The 24,498-nt window shown below is 32.2% G+C and overlaps 1 protein-coding gene across 1 annotated transcript; it reads left to right on the top strand.

The window, feature by feature from the left end:
- Positions 1 to 1,132: 1,132 nt before the first annotated feature.
- LOC114331894 (facilitated trehalose transporter Tret1-like) lies at positions 1,133 to 17,202 on the top strand. Its single transcript, XM_028281582.2, has 2 exons — positions 1,133 to 1,388; positions 15,418 to 17,202. Exons 1-2 carry the CDS (start codon positions 1,337 to 1,339, stop codon positions 16,749 to 16,751), a joined length of 1,386 nt encoding a protein of 461 aa, XP_028137383.1. The 5' UTR covers positions 1,133 to 1,336; the 3' UTR covers positions 16,752 to 17,202.
- Positions 17,203 to 24,498: the final 7,296 nt, after the last annotated feature.

The following is a 24,498-nucleotide window of genomic DNA, read 5'->3' as shown; positions in this document are numbered from 1 at the left end:
TCACCAGGGACTTCTTTATTATTGAGTGCCCACCACAGAATCTCTCGAGGAACTCTATTATATGCTTTCTCAAGATCAATGAATACCATATGAGCGTTTGTTCCTTTACTCCTGTATTTTTCCATCAACTGCCTTATAATGAAAATTGCATCTGTTGTTGATCTTCCCTGCATAAAGCCAAATTGATTCTCGGATATTTCGGTCTCTTCACGTATCCGTCTATCAATTACTCTTTCCCATATTTTCATGGTGTGGCTAAGCAGTTTTATAGCCTTGTAGTTTTTACATTGTTGTATATCTCCCTTGTTTTTGTAAACAGGTACCAGTATACTGCTTCTCCATTCATCTGGCATTTGTCCAACTTCCATAATTATATTAAATATACCTGCTAGCCCCCTTGTTCCTGTCTCTCCCAATGCTCTCCATACTTCCCCAGGAATATCAACTGATCCTATCGTTTTTCCTGTCTTTATTTTTTGAAGTGCTTCTTTTGAAAATCTTTTGCTTTCTTTGCTCTCTGTTTGGCTATTTTATATATCTTCGTTTCGCCTTCCCTGGTATCAAGTTGATCGTATTGGTTTAAATACGCTTCTGCTTTGGCTTTTGCTACAGCTAGTTTCGCTTCCTTTTTCGCCACCATATAGTTTTGAAGATCTGTGTCGGATCTGGTTTCTTGCCACTTTTTATATAATTTTCTCTTCTCTTTTATTTTTCCTTGTACTTCGTTTGACCACCACCAAGTCTCTTTATCCTCAAACTTTTTCCCTGACGTTTTCCCAAGTATTTGAATTGCAGTCTCTCTAATAATACTGGTCATTTTGCTCCAAATTGTATTAGGGCTTCTTTTCATGTTTTTTCTACTATTCTTCTCCTGAATGGACCTTCTTTATTTTCCGAAAATATATAGTCTTAATACATCGTTGAGCAATCTTCTTTCGCTAAAATAAAAAAAAACAAATTTCGCCGTTTAAAGGAACAAATTATATTTTATTCAAATTATTAATTTATATTTGTTAGTTTACGAATCATAATCAGTGGTGTCACGTCATTTCCGCCGCAAAAACAAGTTTCAAATTAGAATTCAATGCGACAAAATGGATAAGAATACATTCTTAAACTCCGTGGTCTTTGATCGGCCAAGAAACAGACGTGGCTCAGAGACTAATTAATGTGTAAATCAACTAATTAGTTTTTTATTTAAAAATATGTGCGATAATAAAAATATGAACCGGTATCTTTTTATTTAAGAATACATTTGATATTAATGTTAACTGATACAATGTTTATAGCTGCATTAAATATCAAAAAATAACATTCAACATAATAAAGTTAAAGTATGGACTCCCAAAATGTTAATAATTACTTTTTGTACTTTTCTGCTATTGCAGGTAAGAAAAAACATTTTTGTTACATATTTTTTAATTTAATTTTTTATGGTTACTGAGCTCTCCAGGCCTTGCAAGTTCTTGTACAATATTCTATTTCCCAGTTTTTTTATTATTACTTCTCTGTTTTAGGCAAATGCTTACTTATATTTATCTTCATACAGAAGCTCTTATACCTAGGTTATCTCGCGTTTCCCATTATTCTCATTATTTTTTATTATCTCTTCTTTATTTTAGGCCAACTGCTTATACACTCTGGGCCAAAATTAACCGGCCACCTTAAAATGGGTAATATTTGATGTCTTATATCTCCTAAACCTGTTGTCCGATTTAAGTAATTTTTTTAATATGTTATAGCCTTATTCCTTATCAATATCGTTATAAAATAGTTATTTATAAAACAGTTCTTGAAGTATGCTTTTTGTTTTTTCTTAAAGTTTGCATCACCCTGTGGAATATTCTAGCATTTGTAGAATACTGAAATTAAAACCTAACTATAGCCTCATGCTTTCTCAACATTTTGTTGTTTGATTGATTCGCTCATGTTGGATAATAAGAAAGTTAGGTGCTTTAACAACTAGACATATTTTTCATCAATACATCATCACATGTACATACATCAATACATGTTTTTAAAAAATTTTGGCAAAGTTTAAGGGGTAATTCTGCATGGAACAATAATGACAATTTGCTTTATAAACTTATGTCCGCAAATGCTTCTTTCCGAGATAGTGGGTGTTGAAATTTTTCTGACAAACTGACGATTTATTTATTGCTTTAAAACCGGTTGAGATATGCAAATGCAATTTGGTGGGTTTTATGACGTAGTTATTGCATATTTTTTGACATAAATGAGCCATCATATTACCCGTAAGCGCTCCAATGGTGAATATTAAATTCTTAATTGTATGCCAAAAATGTGCAATAACTACGTATTTAAACCCACCAAATTGCATGTGCATGTCTCAACCGGTTTTAAAATAATAAATAAATCGTCAGTGTGTCAGAAAAACACCCCCTTTCTCGGAAACGAAGCATTTGCGGACATAAGTTTATAAAGCAAACTGTCATTATTTTTTCATGCAGAACTACCCCTTAAACTTTGCCAAAATTTTTTAAAAACACCCTGTATTGATAAAAAACCTGTCTAGTTGTTAAAGCACCTAACTTTTTTATTATCCAACATAAACGAATCAGTCAAACAACAAAATATTGAGAAATGATGAGGCTATAGTTAGGTTTTAATAACAGTATTCTACAAATGCTAGAATATTTCACAGGGTGATGCAAACTTTAAGAAAAAAACACAGTTTGATTCGTACACATGGTATACAATGAAAATTTACCTGTTCAGCAACAATATTATTATAACGATATTGTCAAGTAATAAGGCTATAACACGTTAAAAAATCACTTAAATCGGAAAACATGTTTAGGAGATATAAGACATCAAAAATGACTAATTTTTAAGGCGGTCGGTTAATTTTGGCCCAGAGTGTATTATTATCTTCACACAAAAGGCTTCCTCCTATATTTGGTCAAGTCGCGATTCTCACCATTATTTTTTCTTTTAATCTGTACATTTCACTATGTTTCCTTTTACACCCAGGTAAGTTATTGATCGACCGCACGAGTATGTCTTCGTGGTTTCGTAAATTTTTCTGTCTTCTGCGAGAATTGTTGAAAACCGAATTGGTAATGTGGTATTAGCTTTTTTTGTAATAACAGTGTCTATTCTTTTTCAGAAGAAGCCTTTCAAAACACTTTGGAAAGAAATGGCACTAGGCTAATAGGGCGATAGGATAAAGGGTGGGTTTAGTTTTTGTTGAGTTTATGGATTAGGATAATTTCAGCTACATTTCATTGGGAGGGGAAGTAGTACAATCTTAGGACAGCATTGGATATGTACAAGTACAAGTACAGGGTTATTCACTATATTTTGACCCCCCTGTAAACTCCTTGATTTACAGAATTAGAAAAAATGTAAAATACAAAAGTAATTCGATTTTTAAATTATGATTTTTTGACATATATGTCGTACTAGTGACGTCATACATTTGGGCGTGATGACGTAATCGACTATTTTTTTAAAATGGGAATAGTGGTCGAGTGCTAGCTCGTTTGAAAGGTTATTCAATTCCCTATTCAGTAATGTAAACATTAACATGATTAATTATACAGGGTCTCCAAATTTTTTTTTAATTAAATTAATTGACACAAAAGAAGAATGTATGTAACTTATTTAATTCAAAATACATTCTACTGCTGTCAGAAAAGAGAAATAAATGTTTATTGAACAAATAAACATTACTTTTCACTTAAATTCAAAGTTCAATTTAAAAAAATCGTCGATTACGTCATCACGCCCAAATGGATGACGTCAGTAGTACGATATATATGTTAAAAAATCATAATTTAGAAATCGAATAACTTTTGTATTTTACATTTTTCTTCTAATTCTGTAAATAATGCAGTTTGCAGGGGGGTCAAAATATAATGAATAACCCTGTACATTAGTAGCTTTATTGCTTCTTCAGGTAGTTCTTTCTGTAAGTACTAGTTCTGTTATGAGGTTGTATCCAGGAGATTTTTTTGTATTTGGGTTTTTGATTACTTCTTGGATTTCAGTAATTTTGAATTTTCTCTTTTGAATATATCGGTAATAAATTTCTCTTCGTTCTCTGAAACCTCTATGTTGTGAGATTTGGAAAAATGTGTAAAGATGTTCAGCGAGAGTATTATCACTCTGTTCAGTTACTATCATTTTTTCTAATCGGTGTTTTAGTTTGTTGTTGTTAGATAATTTCCATAAGGAGTAGTAATTTTTTTCCAAAGCTTGACAGGTTTTCGAGAAAATAATTTACTTCTTGTTCTTTGGGTTCTTGCAGGACCTTTTTAATTGACGGGTTACTCTGTTGTCTCTCATCAGGGCGTGCAGGTTTCTAACAACGACTCAGAATTCCCGGCAATGTTTTAGCTTAGCTGATAAATGTGAAACTTCGTGTTTCTGTTTCGGTTAACGCTTTAACATATTGTTTCTGTTCTGCTGCGTCTAGCTGTTTTTTAACTTGATTATTAGTCAGGCTTTTCAAGGTGTACCAATATAGTCCAGTCGGGTTAGACGAATAACAGGCCTAACCTTGCATTAGGAGCTGCCCCAAAATTTTATTTTTTTAATCTTTAAGGGGGTCAATAATAGTGTAAATTTAAAATCTCGACTGAATTCCGCCATTACGTTAGCTGCCATCTTGATTTTAAACGAGAACCGTTTTTTCTCAATACCTGCGCCATTTTCAACTTTTTGACAAAAAGTAGTAACAACCAAAATTGTTGAAAATGTAATTCTCTATCATTTCTATTTTTATAATTTTTTCGTGCCATCGATATTTTCCGAGTTATAGCGGAAAATATTGACAGTTATACACAGGGTGTCCAGAAACTCTACCGAAAAACGAAGGCAGGAGATTCGTCAGATAATTTTATGACAATTTAACCCTATTCACCTAGTCCGAAAATGCTTCCTAAGGGAGCTAGAGCTCTTTGAAGATGGCGCCATGTAATTAGTTTTTCTTAAATACCTCCAGAACGCTTCTATTTAGAAGAACGAAAATTGGTATACGTATTTACTTTCCTGAAATGAATCGATTACATCTATTGCGAATTTCTAGTACCGGTCATAGGCGTACGTTTTGGGTAGGGCAAAGGATATTTTATTGCATAACTTTTTTGTCTTCAACTTTTAAGCATTTTTGATACTGGATTATTAAATTGTGAGGTATTCTAGTACTAAAAGGTACTCTTACTTTAAGTCGATAGGATACACGGTTTTCTAGAAAAATCGATTTGAAAGTTTTTAGTTTTGGGAATTTGAAAAAAAAAGTTTAAAAAAATTAAAAAAAAAACGATGTATTTTACCAACTTAAAGCAAGAGTAACTTTTAGTACTCGTATATCTCATAATTGAATAATATCGTGTCAAGAATACGTAAAAATTAAAGACAATAAAGGTATGCTATAAACTAACTGTTGACCTACCCAAAACGGACGCCATTGACCGGTACTTGAAATTCGCCATTAATGAAATCGATTAATCTCTGGAATATAAATAAATGTACCAGTTTTCATCTTTCTAAATAGTTTTTTTAATCTTTTTTTTTTAATTCAAGGAACGAAAAATTTTCAAATCGATTTTTCTAGAAAACGGTGTGTCCTATCGACTTAAAATAAGAGTACCTTTTAGTACTAGAATAACTCACAATTAAATAATTCAGAGTAAAAAATGCTTAAAAATTAAAGACAAAAAGGTTAGGCGATAAAAAAACCGTTGCCCTACCCAAAACGGACGCCTATGACCTGTACTAGAAATTCGCAATGGATGGAATCGATTCATTTCTGAAAAGTAAATACGTATACCAATTTTCGCTTTTCTAAATGGAAGCTTTCTGGAGGTATTTAAGAAAAACTAATAACATGACGCCATCTTCAAAGAGCTCTAGCTCCCTTAGGAAGCATTTTCGGACTAGGTGAAATGGGTTAAATTATCTTAAAATTATCTAAGGGATCTCCTGTCTTCGGTTGTCGGTAGAGTTTCTGGACACCCTGTATAAATAGAGCATAATTATTATTGAATTAACTCGTTTATTGTTAGTTTTACGACAAAAATGTTCCTATACAAAAATAGAGAGAATTGAATTCTCCACAAGTTTAGTTTCTTTCATTTTTTTGCTAAAGTTAATATTTAAGGTAGTCTGTATGCGATAATGGCGCGAGCGTAAGACTCAATTGATTTTGTAGCAATTGTTTTTGTTCAATATCTACGCCATTTTCAACTTCAATTGTTCCAAACATGATTTCATACAATTTCTTTTTAACAATTTTTTTCATGCGGTTGATATTTTCTGAGTTAAGTGGGAAAATAGTAACAAGTGGTGGGGCGAGCATAATTACTGAATTGAATATTTTTTCCAAGCTGCCCCAAATTTTATACTTCTATCCTTTAGGGGAGATCAATAGTAGTGTAAATTTAAAATCTCGACTGAATTCCGCGGTTGCATTAGCCGCCATATTGATTTTAAAGGAGAACCGTTGTTGCTTAATATCTCCGCCATTTTTAACTTTTCGACAAAAACGGTAGGAACTAAAATTGTTGGAAACCCAATTTCCTACAATTTATTTTCCACATTTTTTTTATGCAATCAATATTCTCCGATTTAGGGAGGAAAATAGTGAAAGCGGGGGGGAAGCATAATTATTGAATTGTCTCATTTATTATTAACATTACGACAAAATTGTACATAAACAAAAATAAAGAGGATTATATTTTATACAATTTTTGAAACTTCCAATGAAACACCAACCAAACTAAGTACATAAAAGACATAAATAATAATTATATGCCTTAAGTTCACTTAATTTTATTAACTAGCGGGTTTTATTGGTTGAATTTGTCTGTCGATAATTAAGTTTCATGTCAGCTAACATATTTTAATATTTCAACAATTTTTTTTTTAAATTTTGGACTCTGTTGGAGGGAATTTTCCCATTCCCACCCCTCTTAGACCCGCCACTGGTTCTCTCGAAAAGTTGTAGTAAATCGTAATTGCAAAAATTTCAGTCCTTACAGTTTTTGTCGAAAAGTTGAAAATGGGGAAGATATTGAACAAAAACAATTGCTTTAAAATCAATCGGGTCTTACGCTCGCGCATTTACCGCATACGTACTACCTTAAATATTGATTTTATCAAAAAAATTAAAGAGATCAAAATTGTACAAAATTTAATTCTCTTCATTTTTGTATGGGTTAAAATTTGTTGTAAAAGTAATAATAAACGAGCTAATTCAATAAATCAATAATTATGCTTTAACTGTCACTATTTCTTCTGCATAACTCGGAAAATATGGACCGCACGAAAAAAATTATAATAAACGAAATTATAGAAAATCGCATTTTCAACAATTTCAGTTTGTGTATTTTTTGTCGAAAAGTTGAAAATTATGGAGATATTGAGCAAAAACGGTTCTCGTTTAAAATCAAAATGGCGGCTAATGCAACGCTCACATTCAGTCGAGATTTTAAATTTATACTACTATTGACCCCCCTAAAAATTAGAAAAATAAAATTTGGGACAGCTCCTAATGCAAGGTCAAATGGTATCCCGACTGGGCTAATATTTCGGGTTATGTTTTGTCTAGTAAATCTTGCAGAGGTTTGATATACAGGGTGAGTCATGAGGAATTGTACATACTTCTATCTTGTATGGAGGTCTCTAAGGGGAATAACAGATGACCATTAAAAAGTGTCTGCTCCCATTGTTTAATAATATACAGAGCGAGTTGTTAATTTTTACAGAAATTTACGATTTTTGAATGGTAAGATCGATGTGTCTCTTATTTCGGCCAATCGTTACACTATTACCACCCAATCAACTAACTTATTCAAACTAGAAGAAAATCAGGCCCAGCTTTAAAAAATTAGTTCGTTTTGGTCTTGAAAAAATTTCACGATGTATACGATTTCTGAAGACTCTAATAAGAATTTTAAAAATTATAAAAATAGGTAATTAAAACGACATATTTATTTTTCCCCACACGATTGCTTAATTTTTTATAAAAAAATCAAATTTGACTATGAATTAAAAGTTTAGTGAAGTGAACCATAGATTTAAAAAAATTAACTTTTATTACAAAAATTAATTTTTTTAACAAATATTTAAATTTTAAGTTACCACCCAATCAACTGATTTATTAAAACTAGAAAAAAATCAGGTCCGGCTTTAAAAAATTAGTTCGTTTTGGTCTTAGAACAAATTTCACCCTGTATACGGTTTTTGAAAACTCTAATAAATAAGAATTTTACAAATTACACAAATAGGCAATTAAAATGGCATATTTATTTTTTTCCCCACACAATTACTTAATTTTTTATAAAAAAATGAAATTTGACTAGGAATTAAAAGGTTGGTAAAGTGAACGATAGATTTAAAAAAATTTACTTTTATTACAAAAATTAATTTTTTTTAACAAATATTTAATTTATAAGTAATAATACTACCACTGCTCGTGCTATACGCTTTAAATAATACAAACTTTTTAGCCAATTTCCTGAATTTCAAAAGGAACAAGTTGTTTTCAATAATACTAAAACATCATCCTGTATATTATTTCTCTGTCAAAAAGGAGATAAACAGATAAATCTAAAATTAAACAAAAAGAAATATTTTTGCGTCACTACCTTCTTATCATGTATTAATACTATGTATGTGTGTGTACAAAAATGATAATTCAACATTTTCGCAGTTTGAGTTCATAATTTGATTTTTCGTTCGCCATTGTTATTATTTATTTGTGTTTCTTACACTATTTGTACTTTTTTGCATTACCAAATTTTACAAAATATTTTGCCGAATCTACTTGCCAATGTAGCTGCCCGAGATATGTACTTTATGCACGATGGGGCATCACCACATTTCTCAGTTGCTGTTCGTCAACATTTTCATGTGGAAATAGGTGGATATGGCACGAGGGACTTCATGCATGACCACCTAGATCACCTTATTTTAACCCTAAAAGGGTTTTATTATTTACAACGTATAGCACAAGCTGCTGAAATATTAATACATATGTATAAATTAAATATATGTTAAAAAAATAGATTTATCAATAAAAACTATTTTTTTAAGTCTATGGTTTGCTTCACCAAACTTTTAAATCATGGTGAAATTTGATTTTCTTATATAAAAGTAAGTAATCTTGTGGGGAAAAAATAAATCTGCCATTTTAATTGCCTATTTGTCTAATTTGTAAAATTCTTATTAGAAGTTTCAAAAACCATATACAGGGAGAAATTTGTTCTAAGACCAAAACGAACTAATTTTTTAAATCCGGACCTGATTTTTTTCTAGTTTGAATAAATCAGTTTAGTGGTAACTTATAAATTAATAGTCCAGAAAGCCACTGCGCATCCGCTAGGAAAAATATTCTAATTCGGATTTTTTGCACAATCTTCTCAAAAAGGACCCCTTTTAACAAATTTGCATGTTGCCAGGACCAAAAGTTGGTCAAAAATTTTTTAAAAGTTTTTTTTTGTTTTTTTTTTCTAAAATTATTTTTTTGCATGGAACAAATTTTTTTTAGGTTTTTTGGATCATTCCAAACAGAAAAGGTATTTAGTGACTTTTCTCTAAAGTTGATAGTTTTTGACATATAAGCGATTAAAAATTGAAAAATTGCGAAATCGGCCATTTTTAACCCTAAAAAACTATGTGAAAAACTGAAAATTTGAATGTTGCCAAGGTAGGTAGATATTCTTTAAACATCGATTGATGAAATCCCAAAGAGTTTTTTGCAATACAATATTCCAAACTCCTTTGTTTTTTAATTGCTAATCAAGCGTGCGCGACACTATTTTCCACCGTTGCATGTGTATGCAGTATGGTGCCAATGAAAGGAATAAATTCGTTATTTCGTAAACGGGCGACTTTAAGGAAAAATCCCGAAAGAGGTCGATTTTTATTTTTATGTTATGATATTGTGACATATATGGTATACTAGTGACGTCATCCATCTGGGCGTGATGACGTAATCGATGTTTTTTTTAAATGAGAATAGGGGTCGTGTGCTAGCTCATTTCAAAGGTTCTTCAATTCTCTATTCAGTAATTTAAACATTTACATAATTATTTATACAGGGTGTCCAATAATTTTATTTTTTTTTTCAATTTGCCAAATGATTTAATTTAATAAAAATTTTTTGGACATCCTGTATAAATAATTATGTACATATTTATATTACTGAATAAGGAATTGAAGAACCTTTCAAATGAGCCAGCACACGACCCGTATTCTCATTTAAAAAAATCATCGATTACGTCATCACGCCCAGATGGATGACGTCACTAGTATACTATACATGCCACAATATCATAACTTAAAAATAAAAACCGACCTGTTTTGGGATTTTTCCTTAAAGTCAACGGTTTACGAAATAACGAATTTATTCCTTTCATTTGCACCATACTGTATACACAATACACATGCAACGGTGGAAAATACTGTCGCGCACGCTTGATTGGAAATTAAAAAACAAAGGGGTTTTTGATACTGTATTGCAAAAAACTCTTCGGGATTTCATCAATCGATGTTTAAAGAATATCTACCTACCTTGGCAATATTCAAATTTTCAGTTTTTCACATAGTTCTTGAGGGTTAAAAATGGCCGATTTCGCAATTTTTCAATTTTTAATCGCTTATGTGTCAAAAACTATCAACTTTAGAGAAAAGTCACTAAAGACCTTTTCTGTTTGAAATGATCCAAAAAACCTAAAAAACTTTTGGTCCTGGCAACATGCAAGTTTGTTAAAAGGAGTCCTTTTTGAGTAAGATTGTGCAAAAAATCCGATTTAGAATATTTTTCCTAGCGGATGCGCAGTGGCTTTCTGGACTATAATACTCGTTCAAATAAAATTAATAACTATCGTTCACTTTACCAAACTTTTAATTCATAGTCAAATTTTATTTTTTTATAAAAAATTAAGTAATTGTGTGGGGAAAAAAATAAATATGCTATTTTAATTGCCTATTTGTGTAATTTGTAAATATCTTATTTATTAGAGTTTTCAAAAACCGTATACAGGGTGAAATTTGTTCTAAGACCAAAACGAACTAATTTTTTAAAGCCGGACCTGACTCTTTGCTAGTTTTAATAAATCAGTTGATTGGGTGGAAATAATGTAACGATTGACCAAATAAGAGACACATCGATCTTACCGTTCAAAAATCGTAAATTTCTGTAAAAATTAACAACTCGCTCTGTATATTATTAAAACATGGGAGCAGACACTTTTTAATGGTCATTTGTTATTCCCCATAGGGGCCTCCATACGAAGTAGGAGTATGTACAGTTCCTCATGACTCACCCTGTATATGTTACCTTTTGACTGAATATAGGAGGAGACCTACTTGATTCACTGTTAGTTGTTCCGCTATTTCTCCGGCTCTTTGTGCACTTTGTGCAGACCTGAGGATCTGCTTTCTGTCGTAGTTGGTCTTGTGAGCAAGTAGTCTGTTAGCATTGTCTTTTTTAGTTCGATTGTCAGAACTGTCGTTACTGTTTTCCAGAATCCTAGATATTGCTGAGACTGCAGTGTTGTATTAATTCAAATGCTAAAATTGGGTTGGGTTAATGTTGGTAATATATAGGTTAGGGGAATTGTACTGGAATTGTGGGATAGGCTGTGTTTGGTGCTAACATACCTTGAGAGAAGCATAGCATTTGAGTGGCTTTATATCAAAAACGGACATAAAAAATTGAGATAATTTTTTTTTGTACAGAACTGCTATCATTCTTTTTATGAAAATCCCACTTTGTATAATTTTTGTTGATTATATGGTCATGTGATCACAATACAGTATTCTCCTTGGGCTGTTGGGAAGTGCTCGTTTTTGAAATAAGCCTTCATAGCAGCAGACCGTTTTTGAAACAAACAATCAACTGTGAAGCTGAAATTAACGTATTTGCGTCCGTTTGAAGGAAACTATGTTAACTGTTGAAAAAAACAGGAATAATTCTATAAGAAACCACTAAATAAATTTTTATTTTTTACACATGTTCGTCTTTGATATGCTCATTTGCTCTGGTATTTACTGTATATCAATGGAGTGTTGACACTCTGGTAGATCGTGTACTGTATGTGATTATCTATTTTTCGTCACTTTTGTAGATTGCTTTGTCTTGTAAATTTATATCGCAAAATAATACTTGGCTGCCGCACTATAAGTCAACCAAATTACACTGTTCAGCTGATTTGTACAAGCAGAAAAATGGTTGGAAATGTATAATTGCATTTTAAAGTGCATAACATGCACCCAAAAGTGCATAAACAGGTCAAAATCAGTATAATTAGAGCCAGAGTTTTTTAATGGGGTTTTTGGGGCCTTTTAACACGAATGCGCAATCAGAACCAACCCCCGAAACACCTGGTGTCCAGGGTTACTGCTAAGGTACGTCATATGGGTCTCGAGGGTTTCCGCCACTCAATTCATGCAAACAGATTACTCCGAGGTTTTTGGGATTACTAAATACTAATACGTTATCACTTGGTGCCCTAAGTCACTGCTTAGTCAAGCCACCTCCTGAAGGTGCGAGTGTCTTTGGCACTAAATTGATAAAAAATATTACTCAGGAGTTTCTACTGTAGTTGCTAAACAAGTAGATTACTATTTCTCGGGGCTTTTGATGTTGCTGAATACGAATCCGCCATCAGAACTGACCTCCGAAAAGTTAATTCTCTAGAAATTCTAGAAGATGGCGGGTATATCATTCACCCTGGATACTAAGCGCTCCAAGGGTCGGTCTTGATGTCACATTCGGGTTTAGAGACCCCAAAACCTCCCAAGTAATATGTTTGTATCAACTTAATGCAAAAAACCCTCGCATCTCGGCAGAGGCGGCTCTGATGACGTATTCATATTCAGCGATCCAAAAAACCCTTGAGTAATCTGTTACCTTACCATAGCTTAATACCTTAGCAGTAACCGTGGGCACCAAGTGCATCAGGGGTTGGTTCTGATTGTGTATTCGTCTTCAGTGGCCCCAAAAACTCAAGGAATAACAATTTCTGTACTTTTGGAAGTGCGTTATGCATTTTGAAATGCACTTCTGCATTTTCACCCATTTTTCTAATGTAGATTTTGTTCCTGACGTCACTCTGAAGACAATTCGAAAGTTGCAAGTCTCCGGTAGTCGAGGAAATGAAGCATTTTGGCTCGCAATTTTTTCTTCTAGCATGGATTTACTTGAAATTTTTACAGAAGGTGGGGAATAGTCCAAGGATTATTTTCTATATCATGCTGCTCTACGCTAAAACCTTGGAGGTGGTTGCCACCCCATCTCGGGGGCGGGAATTTTTTATTACATTTTAACCATGTTAATCGATGTAAACGGTGAATCTAAGAAAAATATGTTTTTTACATTTTCTTCGTAAAACTAATATTTTTCGAGATATTCGCGCTTGAAAGTAACAGTTTTTCGATGAAAAAATCAACTTTTTAGAGGGTTTTTGAGAAAACCTTGAAAAATATGCATTTAATAAAAAAAATGTAGATATCAAAATTGTATCTTTTAGTAACACAAACCAAATTCTTTTTCTGTAGTATCTTTAAGACCAATACACACCGAGATACGGCATGTTAAAGGTTAGCTTTTTTGTCAAATGCATAATTTGAAATATTCAAAGTAAAATAACGGAAAAACTTTGAAGTTTTCGAGGAAAACTTAAATTTTTTTTTCAAGTATACAGTTAACCCTTTCAAAAAATAATAACAAAACGTTTCTAGCCTAAAAATTAAGCGACTTATGATTAAAAAAATGGTCGGTATCTGCTTTTCTCTATGAAAAAATCAGTGAAAACAACCCCTAACTACCCTCATAATTAAAAATTGGTCTTCACCTTTTTATAATTCCTTTTAAATTTGTATTATCAATACACCCAAGAAGCTTGTCTTATTTAAAAGGCCTAATTTTAGAAAAATTGGAGTTAATTAATTGGAATTTCCCATTTTTTACCTTTTACTTCAAAATATCTCCAAAAACACTGGAGATACGAAAAAATGATACACTACTAAATTGTAGCTTTTTTAATAACTAAAATTCACTTGTATATAGATTTTCATTACAGTGAACAGTTAGCGAGATATAGCTGTTTAAAACCTCTATTTACGAGCAAACACCCACTTATTCGATCCTTTTAAACCCACCCTTATTAAAAACTAAGGCATCTTACGGAATTTAGTTTACACTGTCTTATAACTCTTCAAAAATCCTACAAAGTTATATTTGAAAAAACTTTTTCTCGCCAAAAATGAAGGAGCTATGTTTATAAAACGAATTTATTTTTCGAAAAATTTGTATAGTCCGCTTATGGGTAATTTTCAATACCACAGAACCGGTTCGTATACTGGAAGATGACTAAGAAAGTATTTGTATTTGCATTTGTACATATGTATTTGTAAATTCGTATTTTTGTGTAAATAAATGTTTTTGTAATTCTTTAATTCTACTTTTTTTTCTGTATAGATCTATTAAAATATCTACTTATAAAAACTGTAATGTTATGAAGGGTAGTTTTAAGGGTTGAAATATGATATTATATCCTAAAGTATAAAAAAATCATTATTTCACCAATCAAAATCAAATTTTACCCATATTAAAGTTTATAATGTTTTTATATAATTTTTGACAATAAGGGGTAGTTTATACCCCTAAAAATATTCAACGCCCTTAAGCATGATATAGAATATGAAGTACAGGGTGAAATGATACTAATCCCAAATTTTTATGTAAATCAATGCAAGCCGAAATTAATCTTTTAGGATAAGTAAATTTTTTATATATAGCTCCAACAAGGGTGGTTTTAAGGGTTGAAATATTATGATAGTATATCTTAAAGCATAAAACAATCATTATGTAGCTAATAAGCACCAAATGTTGACAATATTAAAGTTTAAAATGTTATTGTATAATTTTTTACAATTAGGGGTAGTTTTCACCCTTAAAAAACCAAAAGCGTACAACGGCTCAATATAGAAAATGAACTAGAGGGTGTAATGAGCCTAAACCCAAATTTTTGTACAAATCGATGCTGGACGAAAAAATTGCGAGGTTTTGCCTTTTTTTTGCTTCATTTCCTCGACTATAGGTGCTGCATTTAAAAATCGATTTATTTTGGTGTTTTAAGTGCTAAATGTCCTGGTCTAGTATCCTAATTTAGAAACGATATCTACAATTTTATTTTGTTTTGTTTACAATTTAGAACACCGATTATCGCAATCCAATTTTTGCAATAATTGATAACGGAGAGCCGATAGTGTCTGCCATGTTCGAGTGTTGAAGAGGGTCTCACTTAGGATATAATAATTGGTTTTACATATTTATGGATATTTTTTACAATACAAAAAAGTTACATTTAAAATTCAAAATTATTTTCGTTATTTTAAAGTTCCATATGTGCTGTCTAATTATTTAATTTTAACTTTTAGCAAATATGTTCTTCGTTTCATCTGGAACTATGTTGGTATGGAATTCTCCAGTGCTGCCAAAGCTACAGTCAAATAACACTATAATAAATCCTTTACCAACGCCAATCACAATTTTTGAAACTTCAACAATTACCATGATGTATCCCTTGGGGTCAACCATTGGCTCACTTTTAATAGGAAAAATCCCCGACATCATTGGGAGGAAAAAAACATTAACCTGCTTATCATTTGTTGTTATGGTGTCCTTTATAGCGCTATCGTTTGCCAATGAAGTGTATTTTTTCTTTATAATTTTGCCTATACTTTCAGCTAATTTAGCTGCAGGGTATATCGTAATTCCAACATATGTTTCAGAAATAGCTGAAGACCACAACAGAGGAAATTTGGGCACAATGATGTCATTTGGATATGGATTTGGACAATTGTACGCATACCTTATTGGGGCCACCACTAGTTATAGGTTATTTTGTTTACTGTGCGCCTTTCCCCCATTTTTGGTTCTACTATGTTCATTATTTATTCCAGAATCACCAATATATGCTACACTTAAAGGAAGGCGAGAACAGGCTTTGATTATTCTAAAAAAGCTAAGAAAATCCAAACCAGCGCGCGATGTAGAAATCGAATACAATGAGAAAGAACAGTTTTTACTGAATAACACAATCGGACCAAAAATTAGTTTTAAAAGTTTTTTTCTAGACCGTGCTGTTAGAAAGGGAATAGCGCTTTCTATTGCAGTTTTTGTAATGCAAAAAGTGGCAGCAAACTATTTAGTATTATCATTTTTAGGTACCCTGCTGAATGATGCTGACAGTAATTTATCTGGAGATAAGTTAGCCGTACTAGTGCAAATCATAAAGATTATTGCTGCTTTCGTGGTTTTTTATGCCGTGGAAAAAAAAGGAAGAAGGTTTTTATTTTTATTGGGAACTAGCCTATGTGGTGTTGCACTGTTTGGATTGGGTAGTTATTTTTATTTTCAACACAACGGCTATTACTTAAATGGTTTTACTAGACTGATGCCAGTGTTTCTTATTATTTTTTTTCTTGTATCTTATACCTTAAGTTTGAGTTCGATTCCTTCTATTTTAGCTTCAGAATTACTGCCAAATGAACTCAGGTCGTTGGGGTTGAGTATAGCTTTGTTATTTGGGAATATATGTTTAATCGCTATTTCTTTTTCTTATCCAATAGTAGCAAAATATTTAGGAGTGCATTATTGTATGTATACGTTTAGTTGTTTTTGTTTCATTGGCTTCAGTATTATGTATTTCGTATTACCTGAGACTAGAGGTAAAAGTTTTGAGGAGATAAGAAACATTTTAAATGGCTAGGCTGTATAGTCCAAGAGCTGGAAGGGGATTTTGCTCGTGATCGGTAATACGGACAAACTATATAAGGATATATTTAATTAGTCGGGTATAAGACTTTCCGCCGCCCCTTTGTCCCCCACAGAGCTGTCCGCCCCTGGAGATTTTGCTTAGTTAAGTTATGACTCATTTATTTCCAAATTTTGGTGCATTATCTCGATCACGAACTCCACAAAAAAATACAATAAAACCACAACTTTTACCCCTTATAACTGCCCTCGTCTCCGCTCGTGTTGGCAAGTCATGCATACGACTAATCCAACATATCCCGGTAAGTTTGTCCATATTACCGATCACGAGCAAAGTCCGCTTTTCAATCTCTTCGACCCCAATATTTTGATTAATAAAATAAGACTGATTTACATTGTTACTAATTTGTTATGAAACTATGTTAAAAATAAATTTTTTATTGATACTCTATGAAATTTTCCTTTTCTTATGCACTAAGCTGGCCATCAGCCGTCTTACATCACCGGCCAGGAAAAGCAGAAGCGCTCAATACCGCACAAGAAGTGATGGTGCGAGAAAGAGGGAGAAAGAGAGATAGAGAGAGAGAGAGAGAGAGAAAGAAAGAGAGAGAAAGAGAGACGAATTTTCAGAACATGTCTTTCCGAGACGAACATGTTAAAAATGTATAACGTAACCTCAAAAACAATATTTTACTTTGTTAAATACCCACTCTCGGACTCTGCAACGTGGTGTTGAAACGTAACAACAGCTGTGAATTTAACAGTGAAAATTTAACAAAAGTGGGTATAGTGCATATTTAATTTAAAAAGCGACAAAACTGTAAGTAGAAATAATATATCTTGAAGTCATCAAGAAAATTTCAGAGTAATAAAGTATATAGAAAATTTAGAATCGATCAATAACTTAATTATTATCGTCAAATTCCGCAACGTTATAAAACTAGCAGCTATCAAATTAACAAATATTTGAACAGTGTTGCCAGCCTGTACAAAATATATAGAAAAAGAAGACTAATTTCGATCTTCATTTTTGTTCTTCTGGGGTCGGATAGAGAATAGCCTTTGATCAGTTGAGGAGGGTGAACTCTCTTACGCTATCACCGGAGGCTAAAATGGAGAACACGATATTAGATAAAATCCTGAAGAAACTTGAAAGATTGGATGAACACAATAAACTAGTGGAAGGAAAGTTTACAGTCGGACCTAAGGAACATATCCACAATTAATGAACAGTTGAAGATGGAAAACAAGTTAATGAAAGAAACAATTAAAGTGCAAACGGAAAAAATTAAAATGTTAGAACGAAACATCAAAAGGAAGAACGTAATAGTACACGGAATAGAGGAAGAACAAGGAGAAGATTATGCAGACCTTAAAAGCAAAATACACAGATTAATGCAAACACTGAGAATTGAGATAGACCACGAACAAGAAATAACGGATATAAAATGAATAGGAAAGCAAGATGGCCAAAAAATAAAAAACAGACCTATACTGATCGAAATGAGGAGCGAAACTAAGAGAACAGAAGTACTGAAAGGGTCCAAATATCTTAAAGGAACAAAAATATATATAAGTGAAGACTTCCCAAAGCAAGTAATTGCCGAAAGAAACAACTCACGGAGCATATGAAAAAAGCAAGAGGAAGGATACCTGGCACATTTAAGATACAATACATTATGGATAAACGGAGAAAAGTATTCACTCGAGCAACTTCAGAGCGAAATAAACGAACCGGCAAAGGAAATGTGTCCACTGGGAAAAACAATTAGAGAAGACAGTAGATCACAGGAAAACAAAAATAATGCTAGTCAAAGATCTCCCATGGGAAGCCTAAGCACAGAAGATAATATAGCAAAGATAACAAAGCTAAACAGTACTCCAAACAACTAAAAAATAATTCAGCAAACGATAAAAGTCAGGAACGAAAATTGGCTATGAATAAGGAAACGGTTGTAAAGAGTATAATAAAAAACAAAAAAACAAAAAAATTGAAGTAAACGAAAAACATACAGGATCACAATAGGAACATGGAATATAAGGACTTTACTAAGAGCAGGGAAAATGGATGAGCTGGCGAATGAGATGGAAAAGTACAAAATCGAAATCTTAGCGCTACAAGAAATTCGATGGAAAGATCAAGGAGCAATAGTAAAAAGAAATATACAATGTTTTATTCCGGAGATACCACACAAGGACATAATGGTACAGCCTTCCTAATTAGCAGCAAATTAAGGGACAAGGTGATAGATTTCAAAGCAATATGTGGAAGATTATCTTATGTCAGAATAAAGAACAAGCAATCTAATTTAACATTCAGTAATGCATATGCTCCCACCGAGAATGTGAATGAGGAAGACAAAAACGATTTTTACTAGAAACTTGAAGAGATATATGAAAATATACCCAAAAATGACATATTAATTTTACTAGGTGATTTCAACGCAATGATAGGAAAGGAAGATACAAACAAGGACGTAGCTGGTAAGGAAACTCTCCACACAATAACGAATACTAATGGTAGAATGCTTTGTAACCTAGCAACAGCAACAGACACATTTATAATGAGCACACACTTCAAACACGAAAAAGAACATAAGATAATATGGCTAATACCAGGATCAACGGAGGGTAATCAAATCGATCATATTTTGATTTCAAAAAAGTGGAGAACAATTCAAGATGTCAGGTCGTATCGTGGTGCAAATGCGGATTCTGACCACTTTCCAGTAGTAGTAAATATGGAAATGAAAATAATTAAAGATACAAAGGAATTCAGGAAAAGAAAAAATTGGAACGTAAGGAAACTAGATTCAGATACTGTTCAAAAAGATTACTCTAAAGAGTTTGAAGCAAATTTAAAAGTTTCGAACTCTAATAACATAGAAGAAACGTGAAAAGAAATAAAAGGTCACATTTCGATAGCAGCAGAAAAAGTAATAGGATACAAAAAAATAAAAAGGCAAAAAGAATGGTATGACGAAGACTGCAAAACAGCAACCAGAGAAAAATACTAGCTCGAAAGAAATGGCTGAAGGCAGATAGAGAAGAAGATCTGGAAGAGTATAGGAGAAAAAAAAAGACTCAGACAAATGCTGTACAAATAAAAAAAAGATATGGATTGATGAAGTTATAGAAGAGTTGAAAGTCAATAGCAAGAATAATGGAAAGCTTTACAAATATATAAAATCACAAAACAAAAAGAAACCAACAGTTAATATTGATTCCAAAATATGGGAGAAATACTACGAAGAGCTTTTTAAGGCGAGAGAAAGTTCTCTCGAATATACAGAAGAAACAGACCTTGATGATGAAATCGAAATCGAAAAGCCGTCATATGAGGACTTTTTACGTGTGATAAGAAATCTAAAACAAAAGAGAGCAGCAGGCCCAGATGAAATCCCAAATGAGCTAAAAAAACGAGGCGGAGAAGAAATACAACGGAAAATATACGACCTAATAATAAGGATTTGGGAAAAAGAAAGAATGCTAAAAAGAAATATATGATTCTACAAGCCTCATCAAGACGAGAAAAAATTCATCGTGTGAGTTAAAACGATAATGATTTTCGTTTAAGCTAATGGATAATAACTGGTAATACCAATAATGTAGGATAGAGAAAGCAAGATCTGTATTTCAAAAAATGGTAGTCATTCAAATGTCATGACTTGTCGATACCCGTAAAAATCAGATTACTACGATGTTATATTTTTCCTATATTGTTGTACGGAGTTTAGTCGTGGACTCTCACCGGCGCCACCTGCAAGAAAATTGAGGCAATTGAAATGTGGCTTTATCGTCGAATTCTGAAGATATCTTATACTGACCACATTACTAATCAGGGTGTTTTGCGGAGAATGTAAAAAGTAAAAGAGCTGTTAATCACAATAAAAACAGCCAAAATCGAATACCTCCGTCACATCGTGAGGAACAGTGAAAGATATGGACTGCTGCAACTAATCTTACAAAGAAAAGTAGAAGGAAAGCGAGGACGAGGAACGCGAAGGATTCCCTGGCTGAAAAATCTACGGACGTGGTTGAACACAACAACCACAATTCTTTTTAGAGCAGCAGTGTGCAAAGTACAGATTGGCATGATGGTCGTCAACATAAGAAACAGATAGGCACTACAAGAAGAAGAATACAAACAATCATATATTATAATAAATTATTTTTTTTACAAAAGCCATAATAATTATCCTTAATTATTAAAATTATTTATTTTTACATGGAGTGTTTTGACGATACTTAGAATGGCAGAGTATCAATATTTTCTTGCACTTGCATCTGTTTGTGGAACAGTTTTTGTTGTATCTGCATCTGAAAATACCTAGTCCTGATCCAACTGAATGTCTAGTAGCGGCAACTCTTAACCATTAGATCCTTGGCTTACTTATATCTGCAAACTATGTAAAAACCTTCATCATTTGTCTGAAGAATATCTCGAATCATGTTTCTGGGATCACATTTGCCTTTGTCAACATCGGGAATAGGTAGCGTAAAATTACAGATCTTATACTTTAAATATACAATTACAGTCGAGCCCGCTTATTAGAATAGCCTTCGTGCCAAGCAAAAATATTCTTATAAGCGGGATATTCTAATATCCGATCTTTGATGACTAGCTGAAATAAGTGTACCGAATATACGTTATAATAGTACATACTATGTCAATATGTATATGCATATGGTTTTAAGTCTTCTTATGTCAATAAAAATTTATAATCTATTTACAAAAATAATTACGAAACGATTAGACAATAAATTGGAATTGGGTTTTAGAAACGACTTCCGAACAAACGATCAACTATTGGTAATAAATCTGTAGCTGGCTTTAATAAGTCGATAAATCAAGTTTTGTGTAAAACTGGGTAAGTTGTACCAACAGCTTTATAAATATATATGGGCTGCCATGTGAATAAGTACGTAACTTCACTTAAAAGTATGCAACAGTTTATACACATGTGCATTACTGGCTATATTGTCCTTTTCATGATCATTTTTCAGTGCGTAACAAATGATAGGAAAAAGGGTAAGTCCGTGATAATACACATTTATGACATTTATTCTAACCATAGAGGTATATATTAACATAGACCTTCCGCGCTTCCTGACGACAAGATCTCATTGACTGGTTTGCTGCATCTCTTTCTAACACATTGTATCGAACATCTATGATGACATTCAGTGTGAATATAGGCACGGAAGAGGAGGACAACTATAGCAGCTTTACTGTGCGTAAGAGTGAAACAGCACTAATCCAAATAAAAAAGATGGTGTCGTCACTTCGCTCTGAAAGACACTCTCTCTATGCTAATATATAACTCTATGATTCTAACATGACATTTTAGTTAAATCTGACAGTTGTCACATTTTATTTTCAATTTGGAATAAAAACAAATTAAATGTGTTTCTTGCATTTATAAAATGGTATTTTCTTTGATTTGTATAGTCTTATAAATTATACAGATTATATTTGTAATATTATTATCTAATTAAAAAAAAATTTTTAGTATGGCGCCATCTATCAACACCTAGAATAACTAGAATAAATGTTATAAAAATGTCACCGACGAAATGTAATCACCGACGTTCCTTTTTTTCTGTCACATACAATTTAATGCGTTAGAAAGAAATCGAAAAACTGTGACGCACTGAAAGATGATCATGAGAAATACTGTATCTTAGACTGAAGTTAATTATTACTGGATATCTCTAGTTACATTAAAAATACCACACTGAATTCGTCCGTGAATAAGTAGGTATAGTATTTTTACTACAAAAGCGATATTACGTAGGTCAAAATTTTTGACGTAAGAGAACTGTCAAAACATTAGAATGTGACTTTTCCTTATTGCCATGTTTTTAATAAACATGACAATAATGAAAAGTCACATTCTAATGTTTTGACAGTTCTCTTAAGTCAAAAATTTTGACCTACGTAATACCGCTTTTGTAGTAAAAATACTATATACTAGAGTTCCATTGTTACGCACTGTTATAGTCTGCATTACGGTGGAAAAGTAAGCAGTGAACAATATAACGTTCTTAGCCTAACTTTGGTATTGCTAAATAAATAGAAATAAAGTACTGAATACTGAATCATGTCAGGTCATGGTAAAGTGATATTAGACCTTGTTTTAAAGCAAGCTAATACAGAAACAAGCAATATTGTTGATATGTACATCTTGTTCAAGAAATGGTAAGTGAAAACATAGGTTAGGTACAGTAACATTTTTGTAGGGGAGATAGGTAGATAGATAAATACAATGATCAATTTTTAATTAACTTGCATTTATCTCGTTAATTTGATCTTAGTATGTAAATAAGGATTTATTATACATATTTTTATTATTAGTTATGACAGTCATTTTATTCTTGTAAGTATGTCCACAACGAACTGAAGGATGTTGACAAGTGTCGTTGTGGTGTAATTATTAAGAGGTAATGTAGCAAGTCTGACAATTCGGGGTCGATTCCCGGTCTACCAAAATTTTTTTAGGTAATTTAACGTAGATTTTAATATGTATAAAAGTTTTATAAAAGCATAATATCACAAAAGTTTAATACGCTTAACGAATCAGTGTTATTACAAACACTTTAAAATAACTGTATTAAATTGCATAAAATAATTGTATTAAATGAAAACAGTGAAAAAAGATACAAAATTAATATTTAATATAAAAGTCGTTGAATGTAGAAAATTACAAAGGTATTTTTTTGTAGGTATTGTTTCAGAAATTAATCAACATCAAGTTACAAAGATCGAATGCTCAGAAACAAAAGAAAATGAGCCACCAAATACTATTATTGAGAAAACTGAAAATTACCAGTTTAAACAGCTTGAGCCAAGCACGTCGAGTGCAAATTTTTATGGATTGCAAGTAAACCAAGATAAACAGGATATTAATGCTGTCGAAATTTTTGAGTCAGATGATGACAGTATTAACGACCCAGAATTTCAGCCTTCCTCTTCAGAATCGTTTGATGATACTGATTTAAATGAAAAAGTATGCAATAGCCGTAATAAAAAAAGAAAGAGAACATCAAGCTATAGGAGAATAATAAAAAACTATAAAACAGCAAAACGTGGTATGTCAACTAACTGTAATAATAATATTGTAATTACTTCCTCAGAAAAAAACAACGATTTGATAATTCATGCACGTATGAAGAAAGGGCGTTCAAGAAAAGAAAGAGAGAATGCAAAAATATTAAGAAATACTGGTCAAGCATACACATCTGAAAAAGGCAAAGAAGTAAGTGCTAGACAAATGGAACAGTTAACACCTTGTAGGATGAAATGTGCTGAAAGATTTACAGAAGAGGACTGCAAAGCTTGTTTTCAAGCCTATTGGAAATTGGGGAACCATGACAAACGTGCCAGCTATTTAGCATCCCTTATTACTTTAAATAATATAAAAACTAAAAAGGTTACAATCAATGCATCCCAAAAATCACGTGCCTATTAGGGTGGAGCGCAAATTTATTTTTTCGAATTTCATTTTGGCGGGGTGCGGAATTGATGCGTCTTCCATTTTCGAATGAAAAACTTAAATGACATTTTTTCGTATTTTCAGTCTAAAAAGTGCCCCACTGCGATTGAAATTTTAGAATTTCTTAAATTTTTTTTTTTATTTGATAGAGTCAACGATGATGTTTTTTATTCATTTATTAGAGCTATTAGAACTATAATATGAGGAAAAAAGAATAAATAGTAAATATAAAATAAAAAATATATA

Source organism: Diabrotica virgifera, chromosome 1, assembly GCF_917563875.1.
Source record: "Diabrotica virgifera virgifera chromosome 1, PGI_DIABVI_V3a".
Lineage (NCBI taxonomy): Eukaryota > Metazoa > Arthropoda > Insecta > Coleoptera > Chrysomelidae > Diabrotica > Diabrotica virgifera.
The sequence above is the reverse complement of the archived record's forward strand: the minus strand, read 5'-3'. Positions and strand labels throughout refer to the sequence as shown.